Raw genomic sequence first — 15,884 nt, forward strand, 5'->3', positions numbered from 1 at the left:
CATGTCTGATAAATCGCCGAGTAATTTTTATCAATACATTTTATTTTTAATATATGTATATAATTGACATTGAAAAAATTTAAAATTTAAAACTTTTTTCACACCCGATATATTCGAAATACTCTGCAAAGTAAATATGATAGCAGTTGTTATGTTTGATTTGTTTCATTTATACTTTACTTACTATTGTCTTCTCGTTTTTCATATACGACTTTACCGTCGGGCCCTACGAGACATACAGACAACATTACAATCACTTCACATACCCTTTCGACGACGATTTAAATTTAATAATAAACAATATAGTAATAAATAAAGTCGCACTATTGAAATAACTAAACGTTTTTTGACATATACCTTCTTGCACGTCAATCCCCTCCGCTTTGAGCAACTCGCGCAGCTTTTGTATCTCCTCCTTGAGCTCTCTGATGAGTTTGGCATTGGCATCTTCGTTAACGACAGCTTTGCAAACGATCTGTTTAGCCCTATCTGCATATCTACGGTACCATTTTGAAAAAAATTAGCACTTAAACACAAAATGACTGCCATGTTTAAAGGTTATGTAATGACAACAAAAAAAGTCGCCATTCAACCATTACAATTGAATTGTTGTCAATTTTAGGTTACGAAAGTCTAACCTCAAAGTGCTCAATGTTTCGTCGTAGTTTATATCGGCTGGAGAAATGGCGGCTATCATGGCCGTCTTAGAATTTCCACCAAGATTTTCTCTCAATAGCCATGTCAGTACTGAGTCTCGGTATGGGATGAAGTCAGCCTTTTTGGACTTCTTATTCTTGGATGCCTGCAAATGCAATCAAGTGCATAAATTCATACTTAATACATGTACATGTGTGTATAATATTTAAATATATTTATATAATACATGAATAGCTGTACTCGTCCGTCGTCCGACAGACGGCAAAGCTCGGTTAAAATGTATGGAGACGCCATTTTGAATAACACAATCTTTATACATTTTAATTTTAGCTAATTGTGGTTCATATCGGACGACGGAAAGGCACGATGAAGCTTAAAGTGAAATGATAAGCGCATTTACTGTTCGACTTACCGACTACATTCCGGAAGGGAAGCGAAAACCACAAATACATTTGAGTTTGTATTACAGGGATTCAACAGAAAGATTTTAAATAGTGTGTTAAGGGTGCGTTCATTTTGAATAGGGCGAAATTTCAACGTAATAAAAGCGTTTGGCGAGTATCTAACCAGTATTTGGGGTCACTAACATGTATTTGAAATGCTAGTAGGGCTCACTTGGTTTACAGTGTAAACTATCAGTGCGTTCATGAATGAAATTTAAACATGTCAAGTGTTGTCATTTGAAATGCCAGTGTAGCTTACTATCAGTAAATGTGATGGGAGGGGTTCTCAAATGATTTGCTAAATACAAGTGCGACTAATTGCTTGAACATTGTGCCAAATATCAGTTATGAAACCGCCAAATGCAGTTGAATTATCAGTTTGGAGATACTTATGTTGAAATATCGCTCTATATGACTACGTACATATGTATGTACTGATAAAATGACATACATAAGTGCATTTTTGTATTAAATATAAACAAACCCTTAAGTACAATAATAGTGAAGAAATTATGTTACATATAATTAGAGGTAGGATAATATTAGAAATTTGGAATGTTTTAAATGAAAAATAAACTCAGTGCCAGTTTGATAGATGGATAGGATATCCTAGCTCTAGTTATAATAGTGATGATTTTACAATAGTATTAATTATAACATATGATTCAACGCAGATTTGAATACACTCACAATTTCAGCAAGGGCTGATATGACTTTTCCCAAAGTGGTTAGGGATTTGTTGATGTTGGCTCCTTCTTTTAGACGTGTGCCCTTGGCACCGGTAGAATCGGCCCTTTCAGACCCAGCCAAATCGACCAGTGAGATTTTAGACACCTGTAAAAAGCTCATTATTAATAATAAAAGTTTTGATTACACTATATGTATTTGATTCAATGTTAAATATGTACTTTTTCTGTGATTAAGTCCGTGATTAAGTCGTGTCTCTGCTGTGTGAAAAATATAGTGAAGACGGCATGCGATCGACTGGATGTTTCGTTCATGTTGGTCGCAGCTACGGTCCTGCAAGTCAATAAACGTTAGATTATAGAGTAAATGTGGGTAAGGCTTTGAAGATTTGGAAAAATATAGACCTGGCTTTGTTTCCCTCGTCGATGAGGTTGTGTATGTCTTGGTAGTTGGTCACAGCCAACTTTGACAAGTCCTCTACGTAAGGTCCGAGCAGTGGATGCTCTCTGACCCTCAAGTTTCCTTTGTTTTTGGGATTCAACAAGTCTCGTACACGTTCACAATATATTTCCATGTACGACACTTCAACCTGAAAGAATAATTTTGATAAATCAAGGAAAATGAACTGTTAATATGGCCGTCTAATGAAAAATGCAATATTTCAAGTCGTTTCTTATGTTGGTTTAGACTTTGTGATATACTTACAGAATATTTCAAATCATCGCTAGTGGTTTGCTTAATGCGTCTAAAGAGATCTTTGCATATTTGGGGTATGATACCCTCTTGTCCTTCACATTCCTGTTTACCCATCATAGTGTATGATTTACCGGCACCCGTTTGCCCATAGGCAAATATGCATATATTGTATCCTAAAAATGAAATCATTATACAATCAAACTATGAAATAAATATTTTAATGTACCAAAAAAAGTGCTCACCATCAAAAGAATGCTGCAACATTTCCTCTCCGATATCTTTATATACCATAATCTGAGAGGAAAAGTCTGAATCGCTTGGCTACAGAAGATGTGTTAAAAATTAGTATTAGCTATACATGGCAATGTAGTAAAAGTGGATAAATTCAACTCACGTTATGAGACCAGTAAGAGAAATCAAAGTTGAAACTTTTGATGGCATCTTTAGTTCCAGGGGGTGCCTTCGGATTCACGATGGCTGTAACGAGAAAATGTTTAATTTAGCAATGCCAATAAACTACGGTAGGTCTATAAAAAACAGAGAGGACTTTTAAGCTCAAAATGCGCAATGCACCAACAGGAAATAGTATGTAGTTGCAGCACAGAAGTCGTAAAACTTTATCGCAAAATACCCAACTTTATGTGAGTGTCTTTGATCGGACGCCTGTTTTATTTACAATTCGAAATATATGTAGGCATTTTATATGAAGTCGTGGAAAGTATCCTAGAGTCGTATAATCAATGATAGTTTCATTTAACGAAGTCAATGTAGGCAATAAAAATAATCGATGACAACAAGTTAGACTTAATATATACATATGTGGGGTTTAGTTTTATAAAAGAAAAAAATTCATGTGTCAATGATTAAGTTGGCATACATGAGTGGGATGAATGATGAGGTTGGTAGTATGTAATGTGGCAGACAGACCGTTGCGGCGCTTCGCCGAGTAAACAATGTTCTAAACCACTCAAAGAGTCTCATTTTACTATATCGCCTATGTATCCTGACAACCAGATCCTACACAATGATTAAACATCTTGCATATAAAACACTTGAGTTTGTTCGTATGTATATATGTACCTACGTATTTTTCGTTAATTAAATTAATAGTCGACAGTCTATTGTTCTGATGTCATCGAACAAATAATTCGCTTTTTTCCGATTCAAAGTATTCGAAGTTCCCGGGGGCGTAGGCGCCGAGGGAGAAGCTCTAGAGCTTCGCCCCCTAAGGGGCACAGACGCTGAGGGCGGAGCCCTAAGGGTCGCAGACGCCAAGGGCTTCGCCCTAGGGGGCGCAGACCCCGGGGGTGTTCATATAATTTTTTATAAGAGACTTACTATATATGTTTATTTGTTCGTAACAGTCAAGTTCATAAAAAAAAAACAAATGAGTATTCAAATAAATTTATATAAAATAAAACTATTCAAATAAATTTAATAAAATGTTTACTATTAGATTAGTCATGTTTAAGCGGTTTATATTACAAATACCGAGCGAAGCCGGGTAATAAAGCTAGTATACAATAAAGGCAATAGTCTCCTGACAGCCAGATTTTACACAAATGACAGTATAATATCACTCAGATCTGACTAGGTACATATATAACAAATTCAGTTCGATAATTAGTTAATGTATAAAAAAAAAAATCACATACACATGTATATACATATGTAGATTAGAAATGAGCTTTCATTACAAATACTGCTTCATTGTGAAGTAACTAGCCGGTGTCGTCTTACTTTTTAAAAAATACAATTTTACTATACCGAAATGATATTAAAAAAAAAATCCACTGAAAATTCTAATAAACTGAATATTTATTTTGTTTTGTTCATACAGGTATACACCTATTTTTATTTTATTAATGCGACATCTATGATCAATAATGTACATAAGGATTATTCAAGGCCAATTATAAACATCGATCATCAAACATTACAACCATCATAGAGATATCTGTGGACAAATTTTAGCAGCATTTTTATATACCAACAGATTGTGAGATGCTATAAACTCAAAATTTGCGAGAAATAGGACAGGATTTCCAATTTTTTAGAACCATTTCCAATGACATCAGATAAATTGGCAAACTATGAAAGGAAGCGATCGACCTTGGAGTACATATCGAAGGTCTGGCCAACAACAAAGCCAGGAATAGAACCCGTGACCACACAATCGAAATAAATACATGTCACTGATTTACATATGTTGCTGGTTAATATTTTTATTCCATTGCAATGTCTGTAAGACAAATAGACAACGTTCAAAAATATGCACTCAAAGCTTAGATTTTTCGCCTATGCCAGACCACTTCAATACGTTTCCATTCTTCTCTTTTGAGTAACATTCACTTGTCAATACTTCACACGTTCTCCTTACATCCCATTTCAACTCCTTCCTTGCATAATTTTACATGCTTTTTGGTAACACTCAAGCACTTCTCTTATATATTTTTCATTCATATCTAGCAGCGTGGACTAATGCTAATTGTGGACTAAGTGCAGCGTGGACGTAAGGACGTGGACTAAGCAGAGTGGTCACGATTCAATTCCCACTAGTAGCTGTAGGCCAGACCTCGGTTTGTGACTAGGTCTTCTGATTTTCATTGAAACAGTTCCTTTAAATTGGCATTCCCTTTCAAATCTTTCTTGCAAATCTCAAGTTATTCATTGTCTTAAAGTTCGCCAATTTCTATAATAAAATTCTGTAAAAATTTATTTATAGATGTCACTGTGGATGATGTTTGTATGAATTTGCATTGTATAAAAAATGCTTGTATTAATTGTATTATTGTATTGTATCTGTATTAGTACACTCGTTGCTTTGGAGTGATCTGTAAAGGCGAGTGTACATATTCGATTTAAAAAAAAAACATTCTTCAAACTACATACATACATACATACATACATGCACGCTCATTACCATTTTAATATCTTCACTCGCTCTATTCATAATTCTCAGCCATTCTGTTTCTTTCCAGTATGTCGAGCATTCAACGTTCATATGAAATATACTTCATAAAAAAACTCTAATAATGATTGGGAAGCAAAGGAAATATCACAATTCATACATTATATATGCTTTAGATCGTCGACTTCAGAGAATTTTTAATTTATATTATGTATTAGATGTATTATGAGCATTTATAAGAATTGTAAATAGGTTTTTGAGCTCTTTTTCCTATTATGCTGTACATTAACACTAGAATAATATAAGACTTAGAATAATAATTAATGATAATAATAATAATAATAATAAGAATAATATTTTTTTATGATTGTGTATAAATTTTTTTCTGTATACCTACATATGTATGTTAATATATATTTTTATTTCTCTTTTTTCTTTATAAGACATTCCCTTCTTTGTTGTTTTTTTTATAATTTGTAATTATTATTATTATCCGCTATTATATAGCTTATTATTTTTATGATTGTGTTAAATGTGTTGATTGTGTATATATTTATTTTATTTTATTTTATTGTCACAATCAATACACACTCGCCATTACAGATTTGCTCCAATGCGACGGGTGTACGTTAATGAAATACATAAACAATCAGAAATCAGAAATACAGTAATACATACATATAGAATCAGAATATATAGAATATAACAATTAATCAGAAATAATAATCATAGTGACATCTATGGATTTCAGATTACTGTGTATAATTAATACAAATTATACACAGGCAGATTTTTGTGACAACAGGATTAGATTTTTTAATACCAATTTTCAGGAACCGTTTCAGCAATGATCAGATAAAATTGGCAAACTCTGATAGAGAAACGATCGATTTGGAGTCACAAAACCCCCAAATCTAACCAGCAGTGGCGAGGACACGAACCTATGACCTCAGTGATGCTAAATATATACGCTATCACTAAGCCAAACTGCTGTACATATATGTTCTATTTTTGTCATGTTTAATTTATTTAGTTATTATTTTGTTTCTTTTCTGTTATATTTTTGACCATTTTGGCGCATTAGGAATTCCTGTAATGCTACAATGGTCCAAACTTTAAATAAATACTATGATTACTAATAAAATTAAATTAAAATTGTAAAATAGAAAATGATCAAGTAGATCAGTAGCTATTAAAATAGATATAAGATGTATTATGAATATAATTTAGTCATAATAAAAAGCATTTAAAAATCAAAAAAATACATTATATGCAGTGAAAGAATTTGCCCAGTAAACACCGTAAACAAGAAAGTTGCATGTTAGCCAACTATTTAACATTCAACTGAACAAAACAACGTCAAAGTGAACGATTTACGTCCATTTCGAAAAGAAACCGTCCGCCATGTTCGATAGAGCAAGCAATCAAAATGGCCGACGGCGAAGATTGCGTGACACGAAAGCTTTCATCATTTCACCCGCTAGATCAACAATAGTAGAAAAAATAACGAGTCCAATCATACATACACAGTATCATATCAATGTATACGTATACGAGGCATCGTATGCAAGGCGATAAAGGCCAGAGGCGCGAGGGCGAGCGAGAATTGAGGCTTTGCGATAAAAATACGCGCGAGTAACGAGCGATCATTCGCTCGGTGACCCGCGAAGCCTTCGAAAATAGGCCCTTATGGCCCGCCGACACGTTAATTGTCGACGGGTGAGTGAACCGGTCGCATCGTGTGCGACCCGCATAAGGTCGCGCACAGCCACTATCGATTGGACAACATTCGGCCAAAAGCGCGCCAGCCTTGGACATCAAGGTGACCGGTTCGAGGCGAAACGATTCGACCGGTTCGATTTGTATATACTGCAAATTGCACGTCTGAGCCACTTTGTTTTATATACGTGCTTAGAAGTGGACTTTTTACTCCATCTATGTACTTTAAAGGCTTATTTTGGAAATTTTATATCGCTAGTGGCAATTCTTCAGAATTCAAAGGGGGGAGGAGTCGGAGTGTAGTTACTCCTTGACCAAACCGGTGACTAAATTCAAACAAAAATATTATTCATATTTATTTATTATTTTATAATAATATGACCAATGAGACTTGACAGGTTGCCCCAAAGTCCCAAAGCAGTCTTACAAAAAAATAAAATAACAATAAAAATTACCAATCATTCATCTCATTCAAATAGACTTGTGTTGAATCTGATGAAATTGATCAGCTCATCAACAGGTCCAAATGTTCATCTATCACATTAAGGAACCGGAAAGCCTTGACAAGAGACGAGTTATTGAAAGCAGACGTTTTCGCAGGAATAGGTTGGAAAAGTAAATGATGACGCAAAGCTCTACCATATTCAGGCGCCGAAAATCTAAATTCTAATAAAATCGAAGGGTTGTTAATTCTTCCCTTTAAGAGGGCTGTATATCCGAAATCTTAATTTTTTTACCGTTCCTTTCTTCGATATATGTATATATTGAGTGAATGCGACAGTTGAGCTTCGACCAGATAATACGTTGTTGAAATCGACAAAATCGAGGTTTCGTATTCTCCAATTTTCTCCTCCGAAACTGGACCAATTTAAAAAAAAATTTCATCATCAGTATGAGAAAGATATTTTCTATGTTTGTGTGCTCGTATTTTTAAATCAATCGTTAAATAAGCACGCTAGACTCTTTACGTGGGTGTAAAAAAGAGGCGATTTTATAGATGTTTGGCGGCTCCTGGCTCCTATAAAAAATAACTAACCAATAAAATAAAACCACAGAAACATGCCTATGGTGAATATCCATAGCATATTAAAAAATAATTTCTCTAGTGCCATAATTGAGGAAGGGAGAAGTGTAATACGTTTGTATGGACAAAGCGCTGGTGTCCAGCCCTCTTAATACTCCAAAGAAATATTTGAAAATGGCAATAGTACTCTCGAAGATAGTGAGTCAAAGCCTAGCATACCTTGTAAAAAGGCAGTGGGAAATAAATAGGGGTAATATTTATATTTTTTTTGAACTCTTTCTGTCAAGAGAGAGAATTTAATTTCAGTGGGACTCGAAATTACAGACCCAACTCTAATATGCTTCGGACAAGCGAATAATAAAGCAACACCATTATAAGTGAATCTTGGAAGTAGTGAGCATTGCGCAAAACAAATCCAAGCATTTTGGTAGCCCTACAACACATATCTGAAATATGAGTCGAAAATTTGAAGTCACTCCTAAACAGTATGCCAAGATCAACAGTTGAGTCTGTTCGCGGTAACTGATAGTTCCGAAGGCTGATATAAGCGAACTCAATAGAGGAAAGTGACCTTGAGTAGGATATGTACTCTACTGGGAGGTCTGCAGCCCCACAGCTTACATGGACGGCAAAAATATCATGAATAAGTACTATACTGGAAGGGCTGCAGCCCGCAGCTCATATGGATGGATGATGAATAAAAAATATGAACAAAATCGATGAATAGCCAACTTAAAAACAAATAAGCCCGTCACGCTAGATTATGGTCGTGTGTGTATTTTTAAACACTAGAAAGTAGAGATGAAAGTGAGAAAGCTAAGTAATTACCTAATTATGACAAAAGGCCAAATAGCTTAGTAATTTGTTTTGAAAATATTCTAATCTAATTCACAGATTAGTTGGACAAGTTATTGCTCGTATACTCGTAGGTGGCAGAAAATGGTGTTTTGTGCGTCAATATGCATATTTTTTATATTATACATATAGATTATATAGATCCAGCAGCAAATATTAGTGGTTTGTATGTAGTGCTTTCAAATCAAGTGGTCACGGGTTCAATTTCTACCCGCTGCTGCTGGCCACACCTTGGATATGTGACTCCAGGTTGATCATTTCCTATCAGAGTTTGCCAATTTATTTTATTTTCATTGAAACGGTTCCAAGAAATTGCCATCACTGTTCTTTTTATTTTCACAAAATTCGAGTTATTCAATATCTCAATTTTTCGCTGATTTGTATAAATACTGCAAATTTCTCCATAGATGTCTCTATGAATGTTAATATTTGCCTTGCATAATGCTTACAATGTTTGACCATAGATGTCATGTTTAATGTAAAATTTATATATATAATTAATAATTGATATTTCTTGATATGTATTGATACTCGTCAGATTGGAGCGATCCGTTAGAATGTGCGTGATTGATTAAATAAAATTAAAAAAAAAAGAAAATACCAGGAAGGCCTAGAAGATAAACCCCTAAGCGACTTCCAGGCCAATTATAAACATCGATAAACAAATTTACAAGCTTCATAGAGACATCTACGGATAATTTTGACAAACATTTTATATAAACTGGAGTTTTGCGAGAGATAGGACAGGTTTTTGGAATCGTTTCAACAAAATCAGATAAATTGGCAAACTTTGATAGAAAATGATCTACTTGGTATCACATGGCCAGCAGCACCGGGCCAGGGAACGAACCCGTGAATACACAGTTGAAATCATTACATGCTAACTACTATGAGTTCTGCTGAAAGACTATTATAAAAAGCTCGTTAAAAGAAGATTAAGTGATCAGGTAATTGTAAGGTGAATAAAAAAGGTCAGCTCTTACTATCGAAAATAGCTCAACTGAATAATTACTTAATAGCGTAATAATTAGTATTGAAAAGGTCAAGGAGTTCACAGACGATTTACGTTAGATTCGAAAAGCAATTTTCCTTCGCAATTAGTTTGGCAGCTTATAGCCCAAATTTATCACTTGAACACTTGTTGCGAAGAACTAGTGGGTAGTAGTAGGGTTTCTAAAAAACCGCCCGAAAGAAAAAGCCGGTTTTCGGTTTTTTTACAAATAAAAAGCTTTGCTTATAAATTTAAATTAAAAAAAAATTGCTTATAAATTAAATTGAGTTAAATACATTATGAACTCTCATAAGATCATTATTAGATATGTATATATTATTATTACAAATATCACAGCCGTAAAATGGCAGATCCTGAGTATGCACAAATAATTAAATGATTTAAATAAGCGACTATCAAGAAGAAGAACGCACAAAAACTACAAATTATGGAAAACCCAATTTGCCGAAATTCTGAAAGGCCTTGTGTAGGTTATTGAAACTACTTTCAATAATATTTCATCGGTTTATGAGCTGGTCTTCGTCCATTACTATATCTCAAAGCCACCGCTAAGTGCCGTACCTTTTTTTTGTTGTTCAAAGAAATATACGCCTATTCCCTAAGCAAGTTGGATCCAATACATATTTCTTTTTTGATCTTTCATAGAAATTTGAAATTCATAACCGGTTGATCGAGCCAAAAAAACCGGATTTTGGTTTTTAAAAGATGGTCAAAAGCCGGTTTTTCGGTTTCGGTTTAAGCCGGCTTGGAAGCCCTAGGGGTAGTAGGTAGCAGATTTTATGGCAGCATTTAAGTATTGGACCATCACAGATTACCTAAACGCAATCTGATTTAGATCATCGACTTTAAAGATATTATGTATAGATGCATTATGAGCATTTATAAGAATTGTAAATAGGTTTTTGAGTTATTTTTCCTATTATGCCGTACATTAGCATTAGAATAATATAATACTATGATTACTAACAAAATGAAATTTAAATTGTAAAATAGAAAACGATCAGTAGATTAGTAGCTAATAAAATATATATAAGATGTATTGTGAATATAATTTAGTAATACTAAAAAGTATTTAAAAATCAAAATCAAGTATTGGACCATAGTTTTTGTCCACACGCAATACAATCGTACGAGCAATAAACTATGCAATAGGCAATGGATAATACTATGTGTATGTAAATATAATAAAAAAAATGGAATTAATTTTATTTTGGATACAGAGCTGCTCACTGATTAAGCAATTAATTCAAATCCGTGTTGAAAAGATCTGGATGGTTATTAAATCCAGATCAGCCAACTTCTGCATCGAAGATTTTGTGATGGTTCCGATAAATCGGCATACTCTCGGATTGTTGTAAGCATTATATGCTTACGGTTTGTTATAAATATTTGAATTTATGGTTATGTTGACTCACCAGTGGTGTTTCCGGACATTTCTATGATGCATTTTGAGTCTTTGCCGATCTCGCGAGAGTTGAAAGGGCGCACGCGCACCGCTACCTTCACCGACGACATCTTGGATCGTTGTGATGCTGCACTTCCGGTTGCTGGCTTTCAGCTGTTTTGTTGCTGTAACCTTTTTACGTCGGCTACGATTCGAGGGCGGGCGGCTTCTGCTGCTCACACCCCCTCCCCTTCAGTCCTGAAAACAAAAATAAATAAAAAATCAATACAAGTTTGAGAAACCTACTACAAGATACAATACAAAGGTTTTCGGAGGGTATAGTATCGAAAAAGAATTGATAAGTTGACTATATATAATAAATTTAAAAGATCATATATGTACGTCATTCATTCAGCAATCGATTAGTATCAGTGCAGGAACACAATGTTACTATTTAAATTAAACCACGATACTCGAAAAGCTTTCTCGTTATAACCGTCACATATTCAAATTACGCTACAATGTATAGGTACATCAAACTAACAAAACGCTCTTTTTCTGCCACATGTGTAGATATTTTAAAGCAATTTTAAAATTTGTGTTCAATGTTTATTTTAATAATATTTGGTAAAATCACTAAAAAATATTTATATATTATAGATAACGAGAACCAATACAGCAAATTTCATAAAATATAGAGTGAATTATAGGCGTTTAAACAATTAAAATTGATAAGGCCGTGTCATGGCGAACAGTTTACGCCTTGTTATACAACGCTTGTTAAACGTCAGGAAGATTTACTTTCCCTGTTTTTAAAACGCGTTGTATACGATATTTTATCTCCAACGTAATGGCAGACGATACATTAACGTGTATTGATGACCAAAATGAGCAATATGGCAAGGTATGAAAACGATCGGATAAGAGATAAAAATGACCACTGACACGAAAGCCATGTGAAACGTAAACGATTATTGTTTCATTTTTGGTTTAAATTAATTTTGCCCGCTCTATTTTTTACGTTACGTAAATATTTTTTGTATATTTTGTAAACTCATATCCATATTTTGATAATTTATAAAATATAAATTGTCCAATTCCAATACTCAATATCTACAAATTTGCGAATTTTTTTGTGGAAAACTCAATTTTCTAAGTGTTATTTTATCATTAAAATATTATTCATAATAATACCGCCTGCAGCATGCACTGGACAAGATCAGCAAATGGACCAAGGACTGGAAAATGAAACTCAACGAGCTAAAATCAATGCAGGTCACATTTGCACTGCGACGAAATAGTGTCAGCATTCAGACTTTCATAAACGGAATCCAAGTTCCACAAGCTTTGTCAGCCAAATATTTAGGACTGCATCTTGACTCAAGGCTTACGTGGAGGCATCACATTAAAAAAAAAATAGAACAGGCAATCGTAAAGCCAATATGGACATATGGCATAGAACTGTGGGGATGCAGTAAGCTATCCAATATCGAAAAAATGCAAAGATGTCAAAACCAGTTTCTGCGGATTATCACCGATGCATATCGCTTCGTCACAAATGAAGAGATCCACAAGGACCTTAAAATCCAAAAAGTAAAAGAAGTCATCCGAGAATGCGCCGGGAGGCACGAGTTGAGACTGCACCGTCACCCTAACATATGTAGAAGCGTTGCAGCTATTGGACACAACTCACCAGCAGAGGCGTTTAAAGCGAAAACAGCCTCACGAATTGGTGTTCTGAATGTGAGAGATTCAGAAGCCCAATTCAAAATTTTGGGAACGGAGTGATGATTCCGTAGTGCCCGTACATGATCTGAAGAGCAACGATATCACTGGTGATTATTTATCGGGAATCGATAAGATGGCACCAAAAAGGAAAAAAGGAAAAAAGAAAAAAATAAAATAAAATAAAAATAATAATAATACCTAGCAAAATATATTAAAAATAATATATTTTCTCAGTAAACATTTCATTTATAATGAATGAAAAACCGGTACATATAAATCCTTTGCCCGCGTTAACTTTCGCGGTACTTTTTTGGCGAATGAATACATTGTAATATATGTAATATAATTGTAATATTTATTGAAGTGACCTAATATGTCAACCTGAAGTATTGTTTTAAATAGTGAATCACGCCTTTACTTTGTACTTTGTTCAGGTCATCCACTCTACTGGCATTTTAAGAATGACGTCTATAGCGGTCATCCACGGGGAATGAATCAAGGCCACAAAACTCGAGTGTAGTTGCAATCCTCTTTCTATCGCATCTTTACTGATACTATATAAATATATAATATATTCTATCGAAAGTATAGTCAAAAGTTAACTATAGTAAATGCTGTATGTAAAATATTATACTAATAAAAAAAATATTGGAAAACGTTTCTATTGAACACTCCATTTATCTATAAAATGTACATATACATATATGAAAAAATTCAATATTGTAATTTAAAAAAAAGTTAAGTAAAATAAAACAATGATGACACAATTTTCAAAATATTATTGAGAAACTGAATGATCATCAATCAATAAATCATGTATAAAGTATTAAAATTGTCAGCATTTTCATACGAATTAAATAGTTAAAAAAAACAGACGTTTCCAAATCGTAAATGAAATATGATTTATTAATGTTAACAACGCAACCAAAAACATAATGGAGAGTGGGGGGGGGGGGTACATTTGTAGTCTAGGTTCACACTTTTTACGCACGTCATAAAAGTGGAGAATATTTACGTTTTAAAAGTGGAAGCGACGAGTAAAATAATTCACGACCGTCGTATTTTTCCGGGGAAAACTACCACTATTTCTATTTTATTTTTATTTTCCAGAGGAAAACCGTTAGAATGCGACATGTGGGAGAAATTGAATTTTACGCTACGATGAAAATTCACTCCCGTATTCATGGAAATGTCCGCAATATTACATGTACTAAAAATAAGTATACAGAGGAAAACGTGAAAATTGAATGTGGCCGAAAATTGATTGCTTTTCCCAGACGGTTTTATTAATTTGGCGAAGTTTCCGACAAAGCAAACATTGTTGTATTGATACAGACCGTATCGATCCACTTGAGAAAAGATAACGGAAGAAAAATATTGCTATTACACGTCATATACGTGTTAACTATATTGATTTACTAGCTGAATGAAGCCTGGCGTTTCTCGGCTGACAACAAGTTGAAAAAACAGTTTTTTTCACAATGTTTTGTGTTGGGATCTTATTATATTAATTTTTATTGACATAGAAAACTGTAAATTAGCATAGCGAACGAAAAAACAAACATTTATATTTAAATAGTACATTTTGCTAGAAAAATATGATATTAGGTAATTCAAAAAGTTGTTTTTCAATGTGAAATATGAAAATAATAAAGTAAAATATCTTTTAAATGAATATCAAATACTTACTTGTAAGCGAATGAAAAGTATTCCGAATTGTTCCCGAATTTTCCGTCGGTGGAAATTTCTCACGTAAAAGTTTGTCGTTTTCAACGACTTTGAAACAATGCGCGTATAATTTTCTTGAATAATTGTTTTAATTAAAATTCGGGAATCCTTTTAACGGATGTTCAAATCAAATGGGAAACATTCTCGATGTGAAAAGTTTGAAATGGAGCTTCGAGTACATATAAATTAAATGTCAAAGTGTCAACTTTATTTTTATTCATTATAAATGAAATGTTTAATGAGAAAATATATTTTTTTTAACACAAAAATTTGCGTAGTTATAGATGTTGATTTTTGGAAATAGACCATTTATATTTTATATTATCAAAATATTTGTATGAGTTTACAGAATATACAAAAAATATTTAACTAACGTAAAAAATATAACGCGCAAAATTAATTTAAACCAAAAATTAAACAGTAATCGATAATTCGTACTCAACTCTATTTTTTTAGTGATTTTACCAAATATTATTAAAGTAAACTTTGAATAAAAATTAAAAAATCGCTTTAAAATATAACATACATATTTGGCAGAAAAACAGTGTTTTCCACGAAAAATGAAAATTGAAAGCATCGATGTATAGAATAAAGTGTTTAAAATCTTCGTGTAAATGTGTATGTATGTATATACGTATCTAAACATAATTCTTATTCATTTATTTTATTTGTTTTATTTAAAAAAAGTATAATCGATGAGACCATTTAAATGACAGTACATTTAAAAACAAAGGTTTCATATAGTTCAATTCCTATGTATGTAAATTAAATTCTATGCAAAAATTATTATGAAGCTATTATGGACATAATAATTGTAAAGCTTTAATTAAATGCATTTCTTCTTTTTTTTCATTTTAGTGGAGAAGTAAATAAATAAATAAAAATAATGCCATTGATATATGTATGTTCGTGTCTATTTAATTCACAATAATGTCATCTGTTGATCGCTTATACAAGAATAGATCTCATACAGTCACAGTCAACGGTTCGTATAAATAAATTAATATTATAAGAAAGGGGAAGCGCACGCGGCGTAAGGG

At 33.3% G+C, this 15,884-nt stretch overlaps 2 protein-coding genes across 2 annotated transcripts in view; one reads left to right on the forward strand and one right to left on the reverse strand.

The window, feature by feature from the left end:
- Positions 1-15,884, forward strand: part of LOC143910016 (uncharacterized) — a 358,729-nt gene that overhangs the window by 169,705 nt on the left and 173,140 nt on the right. The window lies entirely within an intron of this gene.
- Positions 1-15,884, reverse strand: part of unc-104 (kinesin family member unc-104) — a 125,730-nt gene that overhangs the window by 27,790 nt on the left and 82,056 nt on the right. The window contains exons 3-11 of the mRNA XM_077428341.1: positions 11,420-11,646; positions 2,878-2,960; positions 2,726-2,804; positions 2,493-2,656; positions 2,192-2,376; positions 2,009-2,120; positions 1,791-1,934; positions 639-802; positions 358-497 (exon numbers count right to left, since the gene is read on the reverse strand). Of these exons, the coding sequence (XP_077284467.1) occupies positions 358-497; positions 639-802; positions 1,791-1,934; positions 2,009-2,120; positions 2,192-2,376; positions 2,493-2,656; positions 2,726-2,804; positions 2,878-2,960; positions 11,420-11,519 (1,171 nt within the window). The 5' untranslated portion in view covers positions 11,520-11,646. The remainder of the gene's footprint in view (positions 1-357; positions 498-638; positions 803-1,790; positions 1,935-2,008; positions 2,121-2,191; positions 2,377-2,492; positions 2,657-2,725; positions 2,805-2,877; positions 2,961-11,419; positions 11,647-15,884) is intronic.

This window comes from Arctopsyche grandis, chromosome 3 (assembly GCF_051622035.1).
Source record: "Arctopsyche grandis isolate Sample6627 chromosome 3, ASM5162203v2, whole genome shotgun sequence".
NCBI classification, from domain to species: Eukaryota; Metazoa; Arthropoda; class Insecta; order Trichoptera; family Hydropsychidae; genus Arctopsyche; species Arctopsyche grandis.